Source organism: Felis catus, chromosome A1, assembly GCF_018350175.1.
Source record: "Felis catus isolate Fca126 chromosome A1, F.catus_Fca126_mat1.0, whole genome shotgun sequence".
NCBI lineage: Eukaryota > Metazoa > Chordata > Mammalia > Carnivora > Felidae > Felis > Felis catus.
The window spans coordinates 163552945-163579908 of NC_058368.1; the positions used below are offsets into that span (position 1 = coordinate 163552945).

At 34.0% G+C, this 26964-nt stretch overlaps 1 protein-coding gene across 24 annotated transcripts in view; it reads left to right on the top strand.

The window, feature by feature from the left end:
- PPIP5K2 (diphosphoinositol pentakisphosphate kinase 2) overlaps positions 1 to 22462 on the top strand; it is a 71324-nt gene extending 48862 nt beyond the window's left edge. For 3 of the 24 annotated variants that reach the window (XM_045034285.1, XM_045034296.1, XM_045034291.1), the window contains 5 exons: positions 335 to 502; positions 4317 to 4389; positions 10598 to 10738; positions 14290 to 14415; positions 20741 to 22462. In XM_045034285.1, the coding sequence (XP_044890220.1) occupies positions 335 to 502; positions 4317 to 4389; positions 10598 to 10738; positions 14290 to 14415; positions 20741 to 20853 (621 nt within the window). In that variant the 3' untranslated portion in view covers positions 20854 to 22462. Of the gene's footprint in view, positions 1 to 334; positions 503 to 2037; positions 2155 to 2858; positions 3033 to 4316; positions 4390 to 6098; positions 6219 to 7097; positions 7161 to 7958; positions 8577 to 8850; positions 8883 to 8918; positions 8979 to 10597; positions 10739 to 14289; positions 14416 to 20740 lie in introns of those variants that run through there. The other 21 variants (XM_045034206.1, XM_045034194.1, XM_045034229.1 and 18 more) reach the window with 16 other exon arrangements.
- Positions 22463 to 26964: the final 4502 nt, after the last annotated feature.

The following is a 26964-nucleotide window of genomic DNA, read 5'->3' on the forward strand; positions in this document are numbered from 1 at the left end:
AATTGATGTCTGTTATTACTGTCATTTGTTATTATTTCTTATTTATTTTGGCATTTGATAAAAATTAAGTACTTTGTTTTAGATGGCTTTATATTGTCATTTAGCTGTTTAATTTCTCTGTGGAGTATATGTTTTTATTAAAGTTGAGTACTCTGTCATCTGTCTCATGATACCTAGTATAGTACTAGGCTGTTGTAAAAATTCAATTAATATGGATTGATTTGAATAAACAAACTTGTATATGTACTTCAACTGACTTCACCAACTGGTGGTTGAATTCGTTCATCAGAAGAGAATTTATCTGAATTTTATATGTTGTATTCTTTGCCTACAGAATGAAGGCAGGAGATCTTTTAAAATTGATAATGATGAGGAACCACATACTTCTAAAAAAGATGAGGTTGATCGTGCTGTGATACTGTTCAAACCAATGGTATCAGAGCCAATTCATATACACAGGAAGTCTCCACTTCCAAGATCTAGGAAGATGGCTACAAATGAAGTAAGTATATGTGTCAGAGCATGTTTTCATTAAATAAACTAACTATATTTTAATAAACCAGAAAAGAAAATACAGCTTTAATTATGGAACTTGGGACCCTGACAGATTTTTTTATTTTTATCTTTGCCTATATTTCTAATAAATATTTTAAAAATATAGAGGCCATTAAAAAAGAGATTAGTTTTAAGAATCTGGAGCTCTATGTATAGTTTTTGTAACCAAGTTGAACAGATATGGTAAAATAAGACCTTTCCAAGAGCGGATCTATTTTTTTTTTTTGTCCTGTCACTTTAGGTTATTCTAATAAAGAACTTTTTTAAGAGTTTGATGTAATGAGCAGAGAATAGTTTTTGTCTGAAAGGAGAGAGGTATTGCCAGAAATGCTTCAACAACAACTGATTCCAGTGACACTGTAATAAAGATATGAACTTCTAAAATGTCAGCCTGATTGCAAAAACCAGTATAGGAATTTGAAAATTTGAAGAGATAGTTGAAAGTTTACCTTTGTCTACAATTAAATAAAGCTAGTTCTTATGTTCTCTAATAGAATAACACTTAAATAACTACTAAAAGAAGACTTAAGAGGAAAGTTGAAGAGTTGGATTTAGCTAGTTAAGTAAATATTTAACACCTGTATATATTTTTATATTTTAAATACCTTAATTTTGGGTTATCTGTGTTCTCAGTAGCATGATTCTCCCCAGCAACGATTGAGATTAGTGCTTATAAATGTTGTCTAAATGCTAAAGTAAAAGCATAGAGCAAGATTGTAAGATAGAAACAACCATAAACTTTTAATTAGAAAAATATTTTTTGTTGATACTTAAACATGCCAAGACTTAAGAGTTAGGTATAACATTTATTTAGCAGTTGTTGAGTCAGAATATAAACAACAAAAAAGAATTATGCTCGTTTCTATAGCCTCAAATTATGCAAACATAAGTGCTTTAGGATTCTCAAATTTCAAATATATCTGTGACCCAGTTGGGCAAGTATGAATAGGAAAAACATCCATCAGTAAAATAGATTGTTATAATTTTATAATAAAAATTGTGTACTAGTTAGGATTTCTATGATATTCTAAGTTAATTATGAAAGAGGATGACTAACAACTGTAGAATTTGGGATTATGTTCTACTATACTTAATTTAAAAATGAGAAACCTGGGGTTATGTTCAGGTATCTTTAATTAAAAAAAATCGGGAAATGACATATTAATATAACCTAAACTACCATTTGTGTGAGGGCAGTGATTTTGATGTTGTTGAGTAAGAGCAATCTGCAAATTAATCAGATTGTTCAAAATTTCACCATTAAACCTTCTCCTGCACTCCAAAAACGTTATAACACTGATAGAGCCAAATGTGTTGGGAGTCCATTTTGCAACACATTTATGTTTATAAAATCTTCAACAAAATTACTGCCCTTTGTTAATTCTTAAGACGCAGAACACATTTATAAACCTTTTTCTCATACTTAAATAGTTGCTTTCAAGAGATTATTTCTATGCCATGCTAAACTTTTACTTCCATAAGGTAAATAATTCAAGTAAAACCTTGAAGACTTTTTCCAGCGTCCACCATCTCCATGGATATCAGAAGTTTGTACTTCCAAAAGACACACAGAGAGAAAGACTATTCTCTTCATTTTGTGCAAGTAGATTTTACTCTGTCCTCACTGTCTGAAACCTGAACATGCAAACATGTAAATGAGAATGTTTGCTGCATGTTTTGCCTATTGAACTCTATGAATAATCTTTGGAGGGGGTAAACAAATAAATAACTTGAAAGTGGAAACAAGTGCAGTTTGAATCCATCTTACCTCTTTTTTTTTTTTTTTTTTTTTTTTTAATATGGCTGGCAGACAGGTTTTCTTTTCTACCTTACATACATTGAAATCTCTTTAACCCTTTGCACAATTCTTTAGTGCTTTGGGTTAAAAGGTTAGTATAGCACAAAACGTCTTTAATATCTCAAATTAAACAATACTTTCATATTTTATAAGTTGCTAAGACAGAAAATTGTTAAATCTTTCCAGTTTTAAGAGACAAGGAACAACTATTAAGCAGTATAGATATTTTGTATATTTAAGATAATAAGGTAATTCTTACAGTTGTTGTCACATGCAATTAGATTTGTAAGCCATTCCTGTCAGTTTCTCAAATATTTGAATTATTTGGCTCCCAAATTACTGTTTAATAGTTTCTTAAAAATTGTTAAACAAATGCAAACAAACTGTATTTTTTTTTCTTTCTGATCATTTGGCTCTGTTGTATCTAACTTTGCATGCTCTGCTTTTTTTTTTTTTTTTTTTTTTTTTTTTTTTTTTTTTTTTTTTGCCCCTTTCTCACTTCCAGGAAGAGAGCCCCCTGAGTGTGTCTAGCCCAGAGGGTACTGGTACCTGGCTGCATTATACCAGTGGTGTGGGTACTGGGCGTCGAAGACGCAGATCAGGGGAACAAATCACTTCTTCCCCTGTCTCCCCCAAATCATTGGCTTTCACATCCAGTATTTTTGGCTCATGGCAACAGGTTTTTAAACTTTACTTCATTAAAATTTTCTACCTGCATTCAGAGCAACAAATAGCTGTCTTTGAGGACATCTAATCCCTTATATTTAACATCAGAGTAAATCCTTCTGTATTTTAATTTTTAATTTTCAAATGCTTGTGATATCTGACAATATTTGAGGGAAAGAAACCACTTACCTTGCATGTGTTTAGGATTTTTACTGGGAGGGTTTTAAATATCCAGGACTAACAAGTTAATAAGTTTTATACTCCTGGAACTTTTAGTGTTAATAAAAAAATTTTTTTAAAGGAGAGAAATCATTTTTTTGGCATAGTTGTCCTTTAAAACATTTAGAAACAAAATTACATAATTTGATAAGAAAATTCAGTAACCATTTCCCCCATAATTGAAATATTAGACTCCATTTGGAATTTGCTGAGAGTTTGAACATTTTTTAAAATCCAAGATTTACATGGTCCTGTGTTAATTAGCAGGGCTTATGTAATACTGATTGTTCTCTCCCTCACTATTGCATTATCTGGAAGTATCTAATTTAAGGGATATATACAGCGTGGGGTTTAGTTGTGTAATATTTTAATGCTCTCTTTATGAGAGGGTATAATGTATAGGTGCCCATTAATAATGTGGGCCAAAGTTAAATGATTTCAGAAGGACTTTCTGTGATGACATTTGGAAATTTAAAATACTAGGGTTTGGGGGTTTGTTTTGTTTTATAGTCGAAGGTTTTACACTTCCATGCTGTTACACATGACTTTTTTGAGAATTTCAGCAATTTCCTTTTGGAAGTATAATGCATTTGATTATAGGAAAAGGGATTATGGTATCCATTAAGGCTGTGAATATTTAAAGGTTACTCTGATAAAGCCCGTGCATGGATCAGTAATTGTATGGTGACCTCAACAGTCTCTGTCTGTCTTTTCTTTTGTTTGTGATTGTTTTTTCCCCCCTTCAAATACAGGAGCTGTTTAAAAGTGGGCATTTGGCTTCTTTTAAGAGAGAGTGAAATTTTATCAATCTATTAATTGTTTCTTTTCATCTGTCTTGTTTCATACATGATATTTCATTCTGAATGCCTGCTTTGCACCACTTCATTGCAAGGACTTCATATGAAATGGACTCCCTTCAGAAGGGGATCTTGCATGATCTTTCATGTTTCATGTATTTCTACTAATATTTATCATACAGCTTATTAACCTTTGTCTGTCTGGAACAGGCTGCAAATGAAGTATGGACTTTAAATTGATTTTACTGTTTTACCTCATTTATTTTGCTTTCCTTGTGCAGGTTGTATCTGAAAATGCTAATTATCTGCGAACACCAAGAACTCTGGTGGAACAGAAGCAGAACCCTACTGTAGGTATGTGGTCTAAAGGAAATTGAATTCCAGACCTTCAACTCCCTATTTTGCACACATGTAAAACTAACTCTTCAGTGACGAAAGCATGACCAAATGCTATGCTTTATTTTTATTTAACATACACTAATTCAAAAATGTTGAGTTGTACAACTCAAAGTATACAATAAAGTTTTGATAAAATGAACAAGAAATAGCATTTAATTTTGATGTATAATTTTTTTTAAATGTCCATAATGTAAACTGCTTAGTCCAATTGCCAATGCTAGTTTTTAGTCTTGTATTCTATAAATTAAAATCCCAAAATGCTTTAATTTAGGAAGGAACTTCATTTTTCCCACTTGATAAAATTGTGAATACGCTATTGCATACAAACAGAACCTTCTACTTTTCTGATTAAAAAAAAAAATTAGGGGGGGTGCCTGGGTGGCTCAGTGGATTAAGCATCCAACTCTTGATCTCAGCTCAGGTCTTGATCTCAGGGTCATGAGTTCAAGCCCCGCGTTGGGCTCTGTGCTATTGTGAAGCCTACTTTAAAAAATTGTTGTTGTTGTTGTTGTTGTTTTTAAGTTACTTAGTAAAGAGTGTTTTAAACCCTTTCTTGGTGTATTAATTTTCCTTTTGACTATTTCCTAAGAGAAACCAAAGCAAAACTAATGCACAGAGATAGTTGTTACTCTTTCTTGACCTATAGAACATAATTGGTTCTTTGCAAATAATGTTGCAAAGCAACATCGAGAAAGATCTTGCTAAACTTACAGGTTTTAAGCTCATTGTTGGTAAACTATATGAGGTAATGGCATAGTATTTTCTGTAAGTAGTTGTCTAAATAGGTTTAATAAAAGCATAAATAAGTAATTTTCAACTATATATGTACTTTGCTCTGTATACTAAGTATATGAACTGCTTGTTGATGCCTACTTACTTGAAGATCTTTAGTTAATTACGTATAGCTTGTGTTGGTAACTTAATATTCCCACATGATCTTCCTTTATGTATCAAAATGTATTTGATAGAAATTTATTTAATCTTCACCTAGTGGTAAAAGTTTTACTTGGGTGTGAAGACTTTGACTACAAACTAAGCATCAGTTGTATTGGCTGTGTTTTATTTGCTGATAATGTGTTTCATAGGGTCTTATTAATTAAGATCTTAAGTCATTCAAGTATTAGAAGTGTAAGATGATTTAGGCCTGGATGACCTACAAGAAGTTGTTCTTACCTGGTCTTCTCACAAATTAGTAAGCTTTGTTTTATTTCATAACATATGTTGATGATTCTTAACTCAAGGGTATCAGAAAAAAGTCTTCATTTACAGACATACATTCAAAAATGCTGATCTATTGTGACTAGATCTGTGCGAAGAGAGATTTCTTTATATGACCTGTTAATGCAAATTGACAGAATCCCTTATCAACCTAAATTAACTTCTATAGTAGTGTTTTTAATAGTTTTAAAATGTATATGTCTAATTGTGTAGGCATATTATTTTCCTCAAAGACAACATTTTATACAGTGTTAAGTACCCTCATTTGTACATATGATAAATGGTGGTGGTGATTATATTAAACTTGACATTACAAGCGAATTGTGAGCCTGTTCAAGGCACTGCCAGATAAGTGTGGTAAGAGCCATGTTATTGCATGCTGCATGAATTCCCAATGTGAATGGAAGAACACCCGTTGTGTATGTATTTTCTCTAACTCCCATCAGGGTCTCACTGTGCGGGCCTGTTTAGCACCTCGGTGCTCGGGGGTTCTTCAAGCGCACCTAACCTACAGGATTATGCTCGTACTCATCGTAAAAAGCTGACTTCTTCTGGCTGCATAGATGGTATGTGCACACATGCACACACAGATTCATATCCACACCCATGCACACACCCATGAGCATATAGTACTTCTCAAAGACAAGCCTAAGCCCACTGACTAACTCAAATGGAATCCTAGCACCCTTTGCCTAAATGACAACCAGTGCTCTCTTATCCATAGCTTGGATTCATGTTTCATCAAAGAGTTAATTGTAGTTAGACATACAGTACTTATTCAATAAACAGTTTGTTCAAATGTGAAGTTTAGAGCTGCATTACATGTATTGGGTCTTTTAGATAGTTGATAAGCCATATTAGAAAGAATAAATCTTTCTTTGATCTTTTAAACTTTTGTTTATCATTATCCCTTATTTTACTTACTGATATTAATAAAAATAAAATAAAGTGAATGGAATGTAGATAAGTAGAAGAAAATATACTTCTACACTTGGCAATATTTTTATAAAAACAAACATATGATGAGAATATTTTAGAATCCCTAGTTGGATAGCCTCTCACTGTTGTTAATGTACCTTAAGTTTTAATATTTGGACTATCCTTGGAGGCTTCTGGAAGCTTGTCCCTTCTATTAATAGGAGTGTTTATTACCCTTTGATTTATTTAAAACTTCTTTTCATATATCCACAAATTTACTTACGTCAGTAAAACATGGACTTAACAGAATTGCTGGCTCATCCTGCTTTTCTTTCTTTTGTGTATTTCATTAAACACTTTGCCTCTGTCCTCAAGCCATTTTACTTTTAACCAGTACCCTCTCTCATTCCCTTCTGCATGTCACCTAATTCTAACCTCCTTATATATTTGTTTTTTCCCTCTTTTTTTAAGTGTCCTTCTTTTGGTAGCTATTACGAATTTCAGGTACCTGTTTTTCTCTTTCTCAGACGCCACACGCGGTTCTGCTGTTAAAAGGTTTTCTATCTCATTTGCTCGACACCCAACCAATGGTACGTTTTGCTTTTATTTTAAAAGATACTCCCCTGCTTCATCCTTTTTTATTTTTCTTTTATTTCAAACTGTGGGGTATACAGTATCATTCATTTCTCCATTCTTAATTTCAGTTGGCATGTAATTCCAACTTACTATTAATCCAAATTATTGATACTGTCTCGCTCCCTTTTTCAGCTGTAATTTACACAATCATTTAACATCACTCATCTCAAATTTTTAAATGACCACAATGATGATGAGTTTTAATACTAAATTAGCACCTAAAAATCCCTTCTAATTTCTCAAGTGATCAGTCTACACAAATTTTAAAAATACAACAATTAGTATTGTTTTCTTTTTAAGTCTTAATTATTTTAATGTTTTTTTTTCTTCCTGAATTCTTTTCTGATCACATAGTTATTTTATTGAGCTACTTGATAAAAAATACTGAGCCACGCTTGTCAAACAGCCAGATGATGTCTTTGAAAAGTTCTTGGGAACTAGGAGATGCAGATTTCACTGTGTAACATTTATCAGTGGCTCTTTGTCTTAAGCAAACTCAACCTGGTCTGGAGACCTCTGAAAATTTTATCCAGTATTTACTTTATCCTCATGTGGCCATATGGTTTGCTGTTGTCAAGCAACCAATTCTTTTTGGTACCACTGCTTTTCATTAAAATTTGGAGAACTTCTGATAGGAAGAACACAAAGCTAAAAATCTAGAAAGCTCATTCAGTTAAATTCAATTTCTCAGGCTGAACAGTAAAGTGTTTTTGTGGCCATTGTTTATAAACTGAATTGTTGCATTATTACAGCTTTCTTACACAGAGCTTGTTCTTCTGGGTCAAGAGGGAATATTTACTGACCACTTGTAAATAATTGACGATAGAAGAATTTAAAAGAAAACATACCCGTTTTTGCTTTTATTCGGAATGAAGGTACTTTTATCCCCTGGAATTTTTTTTTTTCCTTTTAACTGCAAATACACCTTTCAAAAATTCAAGTCAAGTCTTTCAAAAACTTAGATGAAACTGAAGGATGAAACACAAGTTTATAGCCATTCTCCCCCTTCTGGATCCTATAGAAGTGCACTAAATACTTCTGGAGGTGGAGTAAGAAGATCTCATCCTCAACAAGAAAATTTACCCTTAAAGCTTATGTGCTTTTCCTCCTTTGTAGCTCTTTAAATGCTACTTTCTGAAGAAAAAGATCCTAATTTGATACAGCTGCAGCTTCTAAAGAACTTCTTAGAAGAAAAACCAAAGTCACAAGAAAAACAAGTCACAAAATTCTAAGAAGAGACATTGCAGGTTTAAGACTGACTATAGTTTTTGTGCAGAATGCTTATGTATTTACAGCCAGTATGGAAAGTTTTACATAGGAGAAATCTGTTTACTGAAGCTTTAAAAAAAAAAAAAAAAAAAAAAGTTTAACAGAAAATAGAGTAACTTTATATTCCTTTGGCTAAAGCTTTTTTAAAAATGTGGATTTTTCCACACATGTGACTTAATGCGTTTAAAATGCATTTCTTTCAATTCTAGAAATGTTTCTTTGGGGTTTTCAAGATTTTTTTTCTTTTTTATACTGTGTTGTCTTATCTGTCCTATGAATTGTCATTTGACTCTTTCACTTTTTATTTCCCCCTAACTTTCATGTTATTTCCATCTTAATACATATCATGGACTTACCCCCTCCCTTCATCTTTAGTTCAAGGAACATGGTGAAACAAGTATCTTCTGACAGTGCTTTACCTTATTTTCTGGGCCTCTGTGCAGAACACCTACACCTCTATAGGTGCTGGTCCGTTTCCTCTGTGGAATGTCTAGGCTCCAGTGGTATGTTTTTATAGCTTCTAAACATGACAGCAGGGTGGCTTTTTAAATTGCTGCGCTAACCCTTTCATTGTGCATTAAATACAAAGTTTACTAAAGATAAATGGGGAGAAAATGCAGTCCTGAGGAACCTGATTATATTATTATTTGCCTGTTATAAAATCTAACAGGCAAATGCAAGGAAATAGCTGTTACAGAATACTTAGCAACATTCTGATGAAAGGATAAAAAACATAACATTGCTAAGTTCAGTGTAATGCAAAGAAAGGGTTTGCGCTTATTTGCATGAGTCTTATACTTTAAAAAAATGTATTACTTGTGCAAGCCCAATTCTTTTAGTGCTTTATTTAGGTGCTTTAGCTGCTGTTATGGTATAGTTTCTGTTTTGTTTTGTTCTTTAAGCATATGTAACCTTCCGTCATGCTTTGGTTTGCACCTGAAAATCAAACATACCAATTTTGTAAATCCTTTGGTTATTTTCATAGAAAGATTAGATTCCCTTTTAACCAGTTTCTCTATTCCAGCCAAGAATTAGTCAGTTCTTGGGTCACTGTTTCCTCCTGAAATTAAGTAAATATCAGTCAGTGTTAAAATGAGCACATGCCTATTGAAGCAGAAAATTTTGTAGTCTGTTTGAGTTTAATTAATTTTTACTTTTTATTTAATAACGTTAGCCTTTATATAAAATCTTAATCTAAGTATTAAAAGTATTTCCTTTGGAGGGAAATTAGTTTGAATGTTAGAAAGAAGAGGTGCAGGAAGACTTACTACTTTAATTGTTTATGAGAGCAATTTTAAAAGCCATTCAGTTGAATAAAATTTAAATCAACAGGCAATTTTTATAAAAAGCAAATAACCTATATCTTGTTTTTTAAAAAAGTGTATATTGTAAGCAGTTTTGTTTCACTGATGGTATTAATATATATGTGCATGATTTGTTTCATGAAATTTTTCTATTTCTGTGCCATTGTTGAATGCAAACATGTCTGTATTTTGTATTGCTTTTTACTTGGCCTAACGGTACTCAGCTAGCAATTTCCAACAATAGAATATTTGAGTTATTTCAATAAAGGTAGGTAAAATGTGTTTTGGAATTTGATTTTCAGCATAAATGAATGAGTGTGGTTTTCAGGTCACACTAGAGAGTATTGTTGGCCTTGGTATTACTAGAAAAGTTACTTAAAATCACTCCTCAAGTAATTACAATCATTTTTCAACAAGAAGTTAATTTTAACATCCTAGCATCAGAGACACATCATGGCATCAACTTACTCACCTGTCAAATAGACCTGATTTTTATAAAGTACAAACTTAAACAATGTAATTTTTCTGTCCCCCCCCCCCGAGTTATTTTTTCTTTAAGTATCATTCTTAGATTTTACTAAAGTGTAGAATGAAATTGTGTGCATGCGGTACTATGTGAATACATTTAAAATGAAATCTTTGTCACATCTTGTTCCAGTCCCATATTGCATAGCATCTGGTGTCATGACTTCAGAGATCTCATGTGATTGCATGTGATAGATTGGAAAGACCTAACCTGTACAGTTCTAAGCAATGGTCTTCTTCCTTCTTAATTATTTTTTTAAATATCCAAATTTTTTTTCATTTCTTTTTTTCAGGCTTTGAATTGTATTCCATGGTGCCATCTATTTGTCCTCTAGAAACTCTTCACAATGCCCTGTCTTTAAAGCAGGTGGATGAATTTCTTGCTTCCATTGCTTCTCCATCAAGTGAAGTTCCACGGAAGACCCCTGAAATTTGTAGGAAAATAATTATTATTGTTATTGTTGTTGTTGTTGTTGTTGTTGTTGTTGTTGTTATTAGTTTCATTATTTTGTGGCAGTGATATTATCAGACTATAAGAAGAATTATTACAACAAACTCAAGTAGTGATAGTGAATAAAATTTTAGGAGAGAAGGGGGTGTAAAGGAACATTATTTGAAATTCTTTGGTGTTATTGATGTGGAGTGCACCACTTTTCTTTATAACTCCCAAAAAACTTTCCTCCCAAAAAAGGAAAAAAAAAAAAAATCTAAGACCCAGCAATAGAAGTCAACAATATAGACTGATGGCCTTTTTTTCATTTTCTTATTGTGTGTGATTTTACAATAAACTTTTTAAAAACTACAAAATACCATTTGTCATTAACCCACACATGCACAAATACCATTCCATGCTTCACCACCTCTGGTACATATTCACAATGTTTCAGAAGGAGCTCTTGACTAAAGAGAGCAAATTAGGACAACAGGTTTTCAAATTATGTTTTTCAGAAAATATTCTGCAAAAGTTAATGCATGTGTGTGAAGAAAAGGGATTCATGACTCAGTAAATTTTGGAAACTGTGTATTATATCCCGCCTCCCTTTGGAGAGACAGAGTTACATTAATGTAGGAAAACTGTATACTTAGATTTTCCAAAACTTATTTTTTGCGAAGACACATTTTTGGTGACACATTTAGACACCATGTAGCACTATTCTGAGGGACATCATTCTGGGAAACCTTTAGGGCTACCTTTTTTGGGTATGAGAAGTCAGCTGACTACTATGATCCTCAGCTCTATAGGATCCTTCAGCCTGTGGGAATTTCCAGTTTAGGAAGCATCCAGTTTGGGAGAGCATGCTCTGCTTAGTTAAGAATCTTGCTAGGGCTAGTCCTATTTTTTGTAAAGTCACAAACATTGAGTGTATACCTTTCTTCTTTTTGTAAGGAGCATACTATAAATGTGTTTCTCTGAAGAATGAAACCAGAGGTCTTGGAATGAAAGCCACTTTCGTGTATTGCTGTTCTCTTCCCTTTTCTGGCTTTCACATTGTATTATTCTAGAGTGTTCTCGTCACATTGTATTCTGTCTAAATGGCACCCCTTGCATTTCTCCAGTATAGTGGGCTTCCCTTCTCTTCCACGTCTAGTAGTAGAGGTCAGGTTTCAATCATTGATGGCAATGGAGAGATACTTGGGTTTATGTTCTAAAATATTTCACTTTAGGAATGGTTTTAGGAAGTAGGATTTAATTTCAAAGTTTTCCTGTGAATGTGTCTGACTCTGAGAATTGATAATACTCCAAATGAAATAACTTCTTTAAGCTGTGTGACGTCAAAGTTAGGAAAATGAAGTATGTTTATCTTCTTTTCCCTGTTAGCTGATAGAATGGAAAATGCTTTTCCTCAGAATGCAGTGGAGAACCTGAATTAATTCTCATTTACCATTTACCCCTTTATATTTGATGTTTCACAGCTTCACTGGGGCAAGGATTTATAATCTTAAAATAAAGATGAAAGAAAAGTTCTAATTAGTAAAAAAGAACTTGGGATAGATATCAATGTTATTTAGAATTTAGAAGATTTTCAGTGAGTGACTTACAGGTAACAGCAGTAATGACATCTGTTTTGGAAAGAGAATTGTGGTAGAACATTTACAGAAAGAAAATCTCTGAAGGTATATTCTGTGGTGCTGTTTTATTATGATGGCTTTATTTCTGTGGTTAGTGAATTCAGTTAATCAGAGTATATTATTGAGGTGTATTAATGAAGGATATTAAATTCCTTTTCCAGTTCAGATTAGCTCTTCTCTATATCATGGATATAAGTTGTACCCCATATTCTCTAGTTCTCTTAAAATTTCATGCCATTACTTACTAAGGAAACTAGATAAGAACGTAAATACAGTTAATGCAATTCATAGAGTTGAATAAACCTTAAAATCAAGCTAGTTCATTGGTCTTCAGACTGTATTCCCAAGAGCTTTTGGAAATTCCATTAGGAAGATGATGCTGAATGGTTAGGCCTTATGTCGTGCATGGCTGCTTCAACTAGAGTATATGTTTTCATCTATTTTATTTAAGATTTCATTTGAGAAAAAATTATTCTTTAAAGAAAAAAAACTTAGACACCATTGAGGAAATCAAGTGGTTAGTGGTCAAGCAATACTAAAAAACCCATGTCTTCTGAGTGTATGCTTTTTTAGTTCTTCTTGAGTAGTAAAGAAAATAGGTGCCAGCTATAATAGAAGCCTCTGAATCCTCTGTTTTATACTGTAACTGCAGAATTAATATTTAGTAATCCCAGTATATTTATATTATTTTATACTTAATTCCCTGAATTGTCAAGGAATTAGCATTATAATGTAGACTATATTGATTTTGTGCTATTTATAATGAAGCCGATATTGTTAATCCTCTGTCATTCAGAAAGGCTTTTTCCTCACTTCAAACAAAATTAAATCAATTTTGTGGCAACTAGAAGTTAGCTTACAATGGAACACTAACAGTATCAGATGGGGGGAAAGGTGTGGAAATACTAACTGGATAAGTTAGAGATGGAAGTTAACGAGACAGGATCAAACATGTAAGCAGGAAAGAGCTTAGTAGTGGTTTAGTGCTTTACGTGATGCTTTCGGGATTTTTGTCATCACTTGTATGTTATATCGTTAGTGACTACTTGGAGCTTCTGCCAATGGGATTTGTATTCATTCAGTGTAGATACGGGTCAGCCACATGAAACACATTTGCTGTGACTGGCTCACGTATTTGTTTTTCAGAGACATGCTGTTTATTGCTATCAGGTCCTCCAAAAATTGCAAAAGCAGGCGAGTTGGTGTTTTGTTAACTCCTCACCTCCCTTCAGTTAAGAACCTGGAAGCTCATGCCAGAAGCTCTCCTTCCCCAGAGGACTTCATACTTCAGAATTACTGTACTTTTCCTTTTCATGCCTCTCAACCACTCCACCTTGATTAGAAAGAGAAAAAAAATCTTTAAAATTCCTTGCATTAAGATAAATCTCACTAGGTAATATAGGGAGACAGTCTGATTTATTACTTATAAATATAATAGATTAATAGACCATAGTGTTTATAAAGTAACTGTCCCTGAATCTCTACTTCATATTTTTAAGAGAAAAACAATTTGGGAGTTTTTGTTTGTTTGTTTGTTTGTTTGTTTTTAACTGGGCAGTAAAATTATGCCATTAGCTCTCTGCCATCCCTTAAGAATCTGAGTTTCTATCAGGACAATAAAATTAAGTCCATTGCTCTATTCTTGGCATGCCATTAGTAAATACTGTTAAATGCTTATTATTTGCATTATAAACAGAACATCTATTGGGCTAAGAGCATGAGAGAACTTTTTATAGGAAAGATGATGTAGCCGAATTTACTTTGTAAACCTTGCATGGTCTATTTTCTCCTGTAATGTATAGTCCTAAGTCCACTAAATATGTCATTAGAAATTTCTAAATGTAAGGACTTGGTAGGAAATTACTGAACTGCCATATCTGTTTTGTTTTGTTTTGTTTTGTTTTCTTCTTTTCAGCCTCTTCAGCTTCACGTTCCAGTCCAGTAATGAGAAGAAAAATATCTTTAAATACGTATACACCTGCAAAAATCCTCCCAACACCACCAGCTACCTTAAAGAATACGAAAGCAAGCAGCAAGCCAGGTTAGCAGTGTGTGAATTTGTGGATTCTGTAGCGCAATTAATTAGAGGAGTAGTAATAGCTTGCCTTTGGAGTTTAAAATCTGTTTTTAAAAAGGATCATTATACTTCCTAGAGTTAAAAACTGTTATTGTAGTCTGTTGATGTATTTGTATTTTTTCCTCTGTTGTCTCCCCCGCCACTGTATCTGTTAATAAAATATATTTCATACTCATACTGTTCTCCAAACTAACTTATGAACTGTCTCCTATTGCTTTTCTTTTGAGTCTAGGCTTTATTTTAGTCATTTTATATGAAAGATTTTTTTTTAATTTTTTAAAACATTTATTTATTAGTATTGAGAGACAGAGACAGAGCATGAACATGGGAGGGACAGAGAGAGGGGGAGACACAGAATCCAAAGCAGGCTCCAGGCTCCAAGCTGTCAGCATAGAGCCTGACTCAGGGCTCAAACTCATGAACCATGAGATCATGACCTGGGCTGAAGTTGGACGCTTAACCAACTGAGCCACCCACACGCCCCCTATTTTTGTCTCTTTCTTTACAGTGTTTTAATTCTCCATGCGCAGTCTAATGACATGAGTACCAAATTCAACTATCTTTTGTCAGCTTTTTTTCTATTTTTTTTAAAGATTTTATTTTTTAACTAATCCCTGCACCCAACGTGGGACTTGAGCTCACAACCCCAATATCAAGAGTTGCATGCTCTACTGACTCAGCCAGCCAGACACCCCAACTTTTTTTTTTTGTTCTTATTTTTTGGCATATTTGACTGTGTGGTTGATCCTTGCTGAAATCCTCTCTTACTCTGACTTCCACGGTGTACTCTGCCTTCCTGTTATTTCCCTTTACCCGATTCTTCTAGTCTTATCTGACAGTTGTTCTTCCTACTTTGCTATGCCAGACAGGGTCATCCAACTGTTCACTTTTTCTTACCCTATACCTTTTTTTTCTTGAGAGACTTCTATATAGCTTCAAGGTTTGACTGTATCCTCACTGGAAATTTCTTCATTCTTTTCCTCATTTTAGTGCTCTCACAAATTCTTTTGGTTACTAGTTTAGGCTTGGGAGTCAGAGGGACCTAGATTAAAATCTCAACACTGCTACTTATTAGCTTTATGACTTTGGGTAAGTTACTAACCTCTCCGATCCTCAGTTTCATAGTCCTAAAATCGGGGTAATAGTACTCTTTTAAAGGTTGTCAGAAATGAATGCAATAACCTATGTAAAGTAATTGACATACATAGTAAACACTCACTAAATGTTAGTTGCTGTTGTTACACTGTTGCCAAACTGTTCACTTCCTCCCAAGTAAATCCTTGTGATACTCAGGTCATTTTTCTTCTAAAATGTTCTCCTTTTACTTCCTACTCCCAACCCAGCTCCCTCCACTGGTGATGTATTTATATGATTACCAAAACAAGAACTCTTACAACACTCTGTACCACTGACTTGATCATTTATCCCTGATTATAGTTCTGACAGGTTATCCGGCCTTATACATTAAAGGCAATATCTTAAATATAAAGTTTGCACCTTCTAAATAATCAATATATGCGGGTACAGACAACTGAAAAATTACCTTAAATATAAATTACAGTGTATTCCATATACAACTCAAAGCTAACATTTGTGTAGTTTTTTATGCTACAAAACACTTTTTTTGTTCATACATTTCTAAACATGGCCTTCAGAGATCAATACCATTCTTATGCCATTACGGATGAAAAAATTGCAGAGGTTGTGACTAATCCCTGTTCACATAACAGTCGTAGGCCTAAGATTTGAATGCTCTTTGAATCATGGTCCATTGTTTTTCTCTATATATTAGACACATAATAAATGTATTATTTCATATGCCTTTTTAAATAATAAAGATGAAATGGTGTTATTTTGACTTTTTCAATATAACATAAGCCAATAAAAGCCAATCTTGCATTCCTGGAATGGACCCCACTTGGTCATGATGAATAATTTATATATATGTTGCTGGATTCAGTTTGACCTTGCAGATTTTGACACCTGCATTTTTAAAAGATAATGATTCGTCTGTAGTTATTTTTTGTTTTTGTTGTTTTTGTTTTCATGTTGGGTTTTGTTTTTGTGATGTCTTTTAAATGTTGGTATCAGGCTGATGATGCTGGCCTCAAAATGATTTGGAAGTATTTCTTCCACTTCTATTTTCTGAATGAAGTTTTTTATAAGAGAGGTATTTCTTACTTAAATTTTGATAGAATTAATTTTCTGTTACATTTTAGTGATGGCTTTGGTAACTTGGTTTTTCAAGGAATTTGTTCATTTTATCTAAGTTGTCAATTTTCTTGTTACTTCATTATCCTTTTTTAATTTATTTTAAATATTTTTTAATGTTTATTTTTATTTTTGAGAGAGAGAGAGAGAGAGAGCAGGGGAGGGGCAGAGAGAGAGGGAGACACAAAATCTGAAGCACGTTCCAGGCTTCAGGCTCTGGAACACAGAGCCCAAGGTGGGACTCGAACTTACGAACCATGAGATCATGACCTGAGCCGGTCAGGCACTTCACTGACTGAGCCACCTAGGCACCCCACTGCACTATCCTTTTAATGAATTTAGTAATAATTTCTGTTATTCATGATACTGATAGTTTGTGTTTTGATTTTTTTTTTCATTATTCCCACTAGGGATTTATCCATTCTGTTGGTGTTTTCAAAGAACCAGATTTTAGCTGTTTGTTTTATAGTTCACTGATTTCTCTCTTTGAATATTTCCATCCTCCTACTTATTTGGGTTGACCTTTATTCTCTTTCTAGTTTCTTAAATCACTTTTTATTAGACATTTCTTCTCCTGTTATATAAACATTTAAGGCTTTAAGTTTTCCTCTGAGTACTTCTTTAGCTACATCTCACAAAAGTTACATTTAATTCTCATTCTCATTCAGTTAAAAATACTTTATAATTTGTGATTTATTCCTTGAGTCATGGAGTATTTAGACATATATTGGTTACTTTCCAAATATTTGGGGGTTGGGGTTTGGATGTCTTGTTACCAATTCCTTCATACTGTTGCAATTACAAAACATATACTGTACAGTCTTAGTATTTTAAATGTGAGATATTTTATGGCTTAACATTTGGACTTGGTACATCTTAAATGCAGCAAGAGCACTAAAAAAGAATTTTTATTCCATAGTTCATTGATGTAATGTTCTATCAGTATCCATTAGGTCAGAATTGCTGATAATCTTTTTCATATCTTCTGTGTTTTTCCTATTTTGAGGGGTGGGGACATGTGGATGGGAGGAGAGGTTCTGAATCTGCTGTCAGTTGCTTAGAGAGCAATTTCCACTCACAGCTGTACGATTGTCTTTTTCTTCCTTTAATTCAATCAGTTTTTATTCTGTGCTTTGAAGCTTTGTGATTACATACATACATATTTGGTATGCCTTCCTAATGTATTGACTCACTTATCATCATGAAATTTCCCTCTGATTCCTAGTAATGCTTTGTCTTAAAGTTTATCTGATGTGAATTTTGCTACCTCACATTTCTTATGCTTACTGTATGCATGGATTATTTTTCCAAACAACCTGTGGTCTTCATATGTAAGGGATTTTTTTTTTTCTTTTGTAGGCAGTATATATTTGGCTTCTTTAAAACCCATTCTACGGGCACCTGCGTTGCTCATTCAGTTAAGCATCCAACTTTGGCTTAGGTCATGATCTCTCAGTTCATGGGTTTGAGTCCCACATCAGGCTCTGTGCTGACAGCTCAGAGCCTGGAGCCTGCTTCGGATTCTGTCTGTCTCTTCTCTCTCTCTCTCTCTCTCTCCCCCTCCCCCACATGTGCTCTCTCTCTCTCTCTCTCTCTCTCTCTCTGTCTCTCTCAAAGAATATAAATATTTTTTAAAAATTTAAAAACCCATTCTAACAAAGCTGCCTTATAAGTTGCAATGTTTCTGGTTCATTAACATTGTAATTATTGATATGGTTGGGTTAGATCTACTATGTTATATTTTTGGTTTATACATTCTGATTGTTATTCTTTTATTCTTTTCTGCCTTGTTTTGTATTCAATATTTTTTAGAGTTTTATTTTAACTTATCTACTGACTTTGTACCTTTACCTTTTGCATCATTCTTTAATTAGTGGCTATAAATACACCTCTCTAACTTTTCATGATCTACTTAGAGATAATTTTATACTACTCAGAGTAAAATGTAGGAACCTTGCAACTCTGTAGATTCATTTACCTTCCTCTCCACCCATCCTTGACACATAGTTATCCATGTATGTTACTTCCACATATATTATAAAGGCTACAATACAATGTTAGAATATTTGCTTTACACAGTCATGTATTTTAATGACACTTGGAAGAGAAAAAAGTATTTTATTTATCCACACATTAGCCATCAGTCTTCATTCCCTTTTCTAAATCTTTGTTTCCATCTGGTTTTATTTGCCTTCTACCTGAATCTCTTTAGCATTTTTATACTGCAGATCTCTTACTGTATTTGAAAAAGTCTTGATTGACAATTTGAGGAAGAAAGTTTTTTCTTTCAGTGTTTTAAAGGTGTTGTGTCCTGTTTAGGGTTCCCATTGTTTCTGATGAGAAGTCTTTGGTAATTTGAATTGTCCCAATGTGTGCAGTGGGTTGAATTATTTATTTCTGCCTGCTTTCAATATTTTTTCTTTATCTTTGATTCTCAGCAATTTGACTATGGCAAGCATGAAATTTTTTTTTTTTTTTTTTTTTTTTATAATCTGGGTTGATGTTCACTTTTACCTATCATCTCCATTCTGCTGTTAAGCTATCTAGTGGATTTTTTTTCAGATATTTATTCCTTAGTTTTAGATACTCTTTTTTGATTCTTCAGAGATCTCCAAAATTTTATTTATCATAAGCATATTTTCCTTTGTTCTTGAGTAAGTTAAAGTACTTGCTTTAACATTCTTGTGTACTAATCTAGCTGACCTCAGAAATAGTCTCTACCAATTTATCCATTCCCAAGAAGAAAGATGTTTTCCTGTTTTTTTTCATACATTGAGTACTTTTGGATTGCATCCTAGACATTATGAATGAGATGTTGTATAAACTCCAGACTGTTATTTTTGTTACGCTCTTCCCAAGAGTATTGAGTTGTTTGGGTTTTTTTTCAAGCAAAGAGTTAACCTTGGGCGAACTCATGTTGCAAAACTGTGTTCCTTGAAGCAGTCAGCAGCTCATCTTTCACATCTTTTCTTTTGGCCTTAGCTGCACTCTTGGAGCCTACCCTCCCATGCCATAAATGTGATCATGTTTTATACAAAGAACTGGAGACTCTCCCTTTCTGGGATCTCCCACCTGATTTTCCAGCAGCTATAGTTGCTCCAGTACTTATCTTCTGGTTCTTCATGCTAGTAAGAATGAGTTTTATGTTTAGTTGTAGTCATTGCACATGGTTCAGACCAGATACTCTCCTTAGGCCTACAGCTTTCAAAAAAATGGGGGTGGGGGGGACTCAACATGAGTTTCCTTCCTCCAAGTGTTGATTTTTTTTTCCAGTATACACCTGCTTTTGTTTACTCTTCAGTGTCTTCAAGTAGTTGTTTTTCATATTTTCTCCAGAGTTTATACTTGTTAACCTGCAGGAGAATTAGTCAGATAGGAGCTTGCCCATCCATACCAGAAGTGTCATCTGTCTTAGAATAACTTTTTGATAACTCATAAGGGCTTAATGCTGGTTTGGATGTAGAAGGATAAGTTCTAAGTCAAGACTGTTTATAGTTTTCTAACATTTGAACTTTTTAAGTAGTGGTAATATAAAAGAGGAGAAAATAGATTTAAGGGGAAATGACAAGTTCAGTATTAAGCATATTAAGTTTATGTTTACTGTCAGTTATATATATAGTTTTCTATAGTTTTCTATAGTTTTCTAATATATATAGTTTTCTAATATATATTTATAGAAACTATATAGAAGTATATAGTTTCTAATATATATAGTTTTCTATAGTTTTCTAATAGGATGAAAAGAATAAACAGATCTTGAAGGGAAAAGACCTGGACCAAAAGTATACATTTGAATATCGTTAGCACAATAGATAGATGGTAGTTAAAAATGATGGAATAAATTAGTTTTCCAGGAAGAATGTAGAGTGAAAAGACAAATTTGGAACACACCCCATTGACCTTACTTTCCTGTATTGATGTTGAATTCTCAAAAGTTAAAAGGTTAAAAATGCTCTATTGAATGTTTACAATGTTTCATTTACATCACAGTTATAAAGTTAATTATTTGTCACTTAGCAGTAGTATTTGAACGTGAATTGCTTGTGAAAATCTAAACAATTTTTCTTTTTTTGTATAGCTACCAGCGGACCTTCTAATGCCGTTGTTCCTAATACCTCATCTCGAAAAAAGACTATAGCTAGCAAAACAGAAATGCATGAACACAAAAAAACCACTGGGAAAAAGAAATGAAATCTTAACGGAAGCTGGAGCTCCATATATTTAAAAATCACGTTGTTCGATAGAAAAAGACACGTAATAAACCTTGACTGAAAACTGTCAAAGCAAGTAATTGATGTTTCTCCTTATACACCTCTGTATTCATTTTAAAATATGTTAAATCTAGAGAATTCTTTGTATATATTCAGGTAAGGACCTTTTCTCATGATCTTGAAATGTTTAAAACAATGTTTATTAACATTTTAGCAAAACTTACGGTGATGAAGGTCTGTCATTCTTAATATTATGTTTGCTATGTGCCCTCTGTAAAGAAAACGACAGGAGACCTCAGCTAGCCTGTCCCAGTGTCTCACCAGTAATGCTGTTTACTCAAGAATCTGTGAGGTGACCTCTATACATACTTTCATTTTCACGGGATTGTATGTCAGCTATAAAAACCTATAGCTTGAGTTGGAATTTGACAGCCAGGATTACATATTACAGATTTTTAAAGTATATTTCCAAAGAGATTTCACTGCCCATTTGGGTTAGAAACTTTTTTCCTCCAATTGTTAGAATTACATATATGCTGCAATATTTAATAACTGGAGTACTAGCATATGGGTTATTTTTCCAATATGTGCTTTGAGGTTTTTTTTTTATTGTGTATTATTTAAAATATTACATATACAGCTGGGGTGACTACACCTTTATGTGCATAAATTTCTATATTAATTTGTAGAAAATACTTGCTTTATATATTTCCTTATCATAAGGTGCTTTTGCTCATCAGGAAAATACTGCTTTATGTATCGGGAAGAAAGACATCTTTAGAATTTCTTTTTAAGAGACATAGTTGATAAGTTTATAAATGTTACACTTATTTTCAGAGTTCTTTTTAGATCTAAGGAAACCAGTTCAAAAATGGATATCAGCAGTGTGAGGAGAATGTCTCAATTCTGTAGTTAGGAGATATTATGCATAACACCTCTTTTTAGCATTTCCATTCTTATCTCTAGTGTATCAGTTGATCTCACTAAGAAAGCTTAAAGATTGAACATTGGATGTAAATGCTCTTTTCAAACTATTAGATTTTGAAAGGAAATTGAGATCATTGTTTTGTGATTTCATCTGTGATGTGAAAAAATATTTATTGTATTGGTGCTTTTTTATCCCCTAGTGCACAAATAATTATAAGCCACTTGAATGACTTAAACTGTAAACCAAACAATACAACCTGGTAAGAATTCCATGCATTGCCAGTCAGGTAACTTAAGTTGCTAAAGCTTTACTTTGAAGCTTATATTTAGGATATTATTGAATTCTCATACGAACACAACTATTAAAACTCTTCAGGAGGCTCTCCTAACTTTAAATCATCACCTATGAATTGACATTTAGAAAATAAACATATTAAGTGTTAGTTTTAAAAGGTACCAGATGCAAAAGTCACAAATATATACAATTATATAAGTTCATGTACTTCACGTGAATGTACTTGTATTATATGGAGACATGTCTTGTAAACAGTTGAATGTACCTAAACTTTCTATATGTGAAAATGTTAATGTGCTCAGTGTGGGAGTAAGAAGCTACTTTTATTTTTTAAGTGGAACTTAATTAAAATATTTTATTTCCAGAATCAGAGTCAATTAAGTGGCAACTTATTTTTGATTTCTAGTCTTTATCTCTTTACTTTTAGCTTTCAAAGTAGAAATAAGAAAACTATTTGAGTATTAAACGATGCTAATCTCAGATATGAAATAAAACTGTTGGCCATATCTATTTCCTAGAAATTAGCTACAGAAATTCAGCATAGCTCATTTTTACCATTCTTGTACATGAACTATGATTTCACCGTAGTCACTAAACTCTGTAATATTTTTGTGTAGACTGATTAGATAAACTGATTTGAAAGAATCTTTGAATCATTTTCTAAAACAACAGAAGTCTTATATATCAGAGCAAGAAATTACAGTTATCACTCTTTAGTGCAGGTTTGACTGAACCATCCGTTTCTCCCATGATTCTATCCCTGTATGGGTTTGTTTGTTTGTTTGTTTGTTTGTTTGTTTGTTTTAAATACTGCAAGATACTGTTTCTTGCAGCCCAGTCCTCCAAGCAGCAGAGATGAGAAAGCCCATCCTGAGGAGCTGTCCAGCCATTCTAGGATGTTAGTCTTCATGGTGCATTATTCCATCTTTCCTTCCTTAATCCCGCATCTGAACGCAGACCTCACTTTCCCCTTGAAGCAATGCTGGCAGATTTTGCTGCCCTGGTTCTATAGGATTCTCCTAAGTCCATTCTAAACGCCAGGAAATACATTTGAGGTGTTGTACCAACATTGGATTAAACAGCAAAATGTGCTGAACAGCTTATCTCAGGTTTCCTTTGAGCAGGAAATGGAGGCAAAGGAGAAACAGTAAAGGGACAGAGAACATGTGACAGCGTGCTTGCTTGCATATACATGGAACAAAAGGGCAATAGACAGCAATTAAAAGAGAAAAGCTAAATTATTGCTCTTCAATAAAGATCTAATTACAATTCTTAAGACAAGAGAAAAGCCTCTTTTGAACAGTATTATTACCCAGAGTTTCCTCCAGGTTTTGCTGACTCTAATGTGCATGTCCACTATTACCTAGTTTCATGCTAAATTTTTTTCATGCTAAGATTTTGCTTTTACTTGGTCTTGTGTGCATACTTTAATGGAAAGTCCACAGTATTTCCTTGTGTGCTTATCAAAGTTTGCTTTACATATAGTATTCATTAATATGACCTCATTTTATCCTTGGTTTATCTGGGCAGAGTAGACTGCCTATATTATTCTTAGTAATGTTGGGATTCTTAGTAAACTCTGTGAGTTTAGACCCTCTCTAATTCTCTTGAGCTGTACCCAGAGCTGTCATCAACAGCAGCATTCTTGCCCATGGGGACAATTTTTATCCTTCTGAAGGGGTCACTTGATATAAGGAATTCAAGTAGAAATAGCTCTCCCTTTGCACAGAATCATTCATAGGTACCAAACTATTGCCGTGTAAGGTTTTCTTTATATGGGTCAGTTTTTGTTGAAGGGTCTACTCTGTATTTTCAGAGAATGGAAAACTTTATAAAATCTATTATTTTATAACATATATAAATTATATCTCAAATATGTCACTTAGGTTTTCTATAACCTTTTCCTTTGGCCCATGTGCTTAGTCATGACTTGAAAGAGGTAAAGGAAACTTTCCATATAAGGATTTTCTCCTTTTATTGCCTGTGTTTTTTTTTTTTATTTCTTTCTTTATTTTTATGTCTTCTGTTGCATATGAATTCATGACCGCTAGATTTACAATGTGGGTTTTACATTTATCATTATAACAATATCTTTTGTTATTTCATTGGATGCTTTTGCCTTATAGTTTAAAATGTCAGATATTAAGATTATGCCGTTTTATTTTAAAGTACATTTGCTTGATACACCTTTATCTATCCCTGAATGTTTATGTTTGTGTCACTGTGTTTAGGTATTTTAAAATAGTGTGGTTTGCTTTGTGATTCACTTTTAGGATTCCTCCTATTTCATACATTAGTGTAGTGTTTTTATATGTAATATATTTCTGCTTTTAGATTAATGCTTTCTGTTTTTATTGCTTTTTTAGGTTTTTTTTTTTTTGATCTTTTTTGTAGAACAGTTTTCACTGCAAGTAAGAAAAACTCCAGTTGAAACTTAAAATCATAAGGAAATTTATTACCCATTTTGGGAAGTCCACAGACGGGGTGCGTTCTGGCCACAGTGCTTTCAGTCATAATGTCTTCAAAGACCCGGGTTCTCTACCTCACTCCTGTAGCATAGTACAAGTACTTCATCCCAAAGTTGCTTTCCCACAATGTTCACACATCATGTTCACACAATGTTCACACGATGGCTGCCAGTGGCAGTCAGGGTTTTATGTTCTCTTGTTCATGTCCAACACAACAAAAATTGAGGAAAATTCTCCCTCAGCCATGGAATAGTCTTTCATTTCAGTATGATTAGGCCTTCTTATTTGGTCATCTATCGCTCCTGGAAGAATAACATTCTCTAGGAGAAATCCATGGGCTTATTGGCTCTGGAGGTGGTGGTGATGGAGTCAAGTTCCGCCAAATGCCTCAGCCCTGTTGACAGTTTGGACCGTTTAATGCTTTTCTGGGAGCTGTTCTCTGCATAGTAGGATGTTTAGCAATAATCCTATGCTAAGCTGCTAGTTGAGGTAGTCAATTAAGGCAATGAGCCAAAATGAAAATAATAATCAAATTTTTATTTACTTACTGTGACAATATAGGCAGGAGGCCAAAAAGGAATGTAGCACTGGCTCCTCACTGTTCTTTCCTAGCCACCCGCTAAATGGCACTGGCCAAGGGTCAGTCAAGCAGTGCAGGGGGAGGAAATTGTCTCAGTGTTTTGAAGACACTTTTTGGTGGAAATTTTGATCATTGCTGAGGAGCACTGCCATTTTATGAACCCAGGGAACTGGGGACAGGGAGAGAAGGAAAGGCTAGAAGTGGAAAAACAGAGTGGAGAAGAGTACCTTGGTCAAGACCTGTCCCCGGGAAGGTGGTCTCGGTGGAGACACCTGAAGGAGTCCCGCAAGAATGAGGCCTCTGAATGGAGGTGTCAGGGCTAGGAGTGCAGATATGAATATAAGCATGCTGGCCCTTGGTGTCTTTGACTATATAGCTCCCTCAGAAGACTCTGTGTATGGAGGACAGCTTTTCCTCATAAAGACTTCCAGCAAAACTTTTTTAAATTGCCCATGATAAAGAAGGCCTGAAAGATCACACATAGGATTTTGGCCTGAAATTGGTCTCCTCGTCCTGGTCTCTAACCTAAATGCCAGTAACACCCCCTGAAAGAGAGTCTAAATTGTCTCCAGACATTGCCAAATGTCCCCTACAGAGGCAGAATCACTCCCAATTAAGAATCCTTGCTTTTAAGCATAAGATTATGTGAAAAAAAAGGATAGATATATGACCAAAATTAGGGTTCTTTTAGGAAAGGGGTGGAGGAATGAATAAGGGGTAAGTGATCAACAATATGAACACTACGCTTTCATTGTACTCTCCGTGTTTGCTGTACTTCCCTTTGTTCCACTTGTTCTCTTCTTAACTGTAATTTTGATTTACATATTTCATTTTCTAGATGCTCTTGATACCCTGTTAGGAGCAATGTCCAATTAGTGTACTTTTTTCTGCCTTTCCTCTAGAGCAGTTTAAGTTGACAGTATTATTCCCTTGGTTCTTCTTGTGTTTAGCTTTATACCTGTAAATGTTTTATGCCTTTATTACATGCTTATCAGTTTAAATGCTATATTTTGCACCCCTCATTAACAGGTTGAAATTATTTCCACCTTATCCCCTCTTGGCCTTCTCTCACTTTACCCACCTCTTGTATTCCCTCTGGTGTAGCATTGTTTGGAGGATGGTCGTCTTCTCTTTTCCATTTCTTTCCTAAAGTCTTTTAGCTCCTGTTGCATTTCCTTTGGTTGTGTCGCTATGTGGTTTCTGATCGCTTGTATCTCTGGATGAAGTTTTTGTTTCCTTATTTGGTCATATATTTCATATGCTCAGTGGATTCATTTTTTCCAATGAATGGTTTTATCTGCTATTGTTTCTCCCGTTCCAGTCCTGCTTTTTTTGGAGTATATTTGTATGAACACTATTATGCAGGCTCATTTTCATTTACCACTCATCTCGAAATAAGTTCCTTTCTGGATCACCTATTTGATATACTTCCATATGGTAGTTAATAGCATTTTGGGCTAACAATTCTTCCTGGGTAATACGGAAGTGACTTATCCCAGGTCTGCAGGTCTACAAAAGTTGTTTTTTAGCCTTTTTATTCTCTGCAGCAAACAGTGACTGTCAGCCACAGAGCTGCTCCCCTTTGGGGCGTCTTTCCTCCACTCTTGTCTCATCCACATACTGCTTCTTGTAAGTGACATGTCTATATTTCCTCCTTGGGCTTTGCAGCTCTGCTCCTCTCTGGTACCAGGAAGTATCCAGAAAACACCCGAATGGTGGTGCTGACTCCATTTCCATTGTTTCAGACAAGGAATTGGCTTTGCCCCTTAGAATATGCCAGCTATTTTGGAGTCTGTTGCTCTGATAACTTTGAGGTCTGGA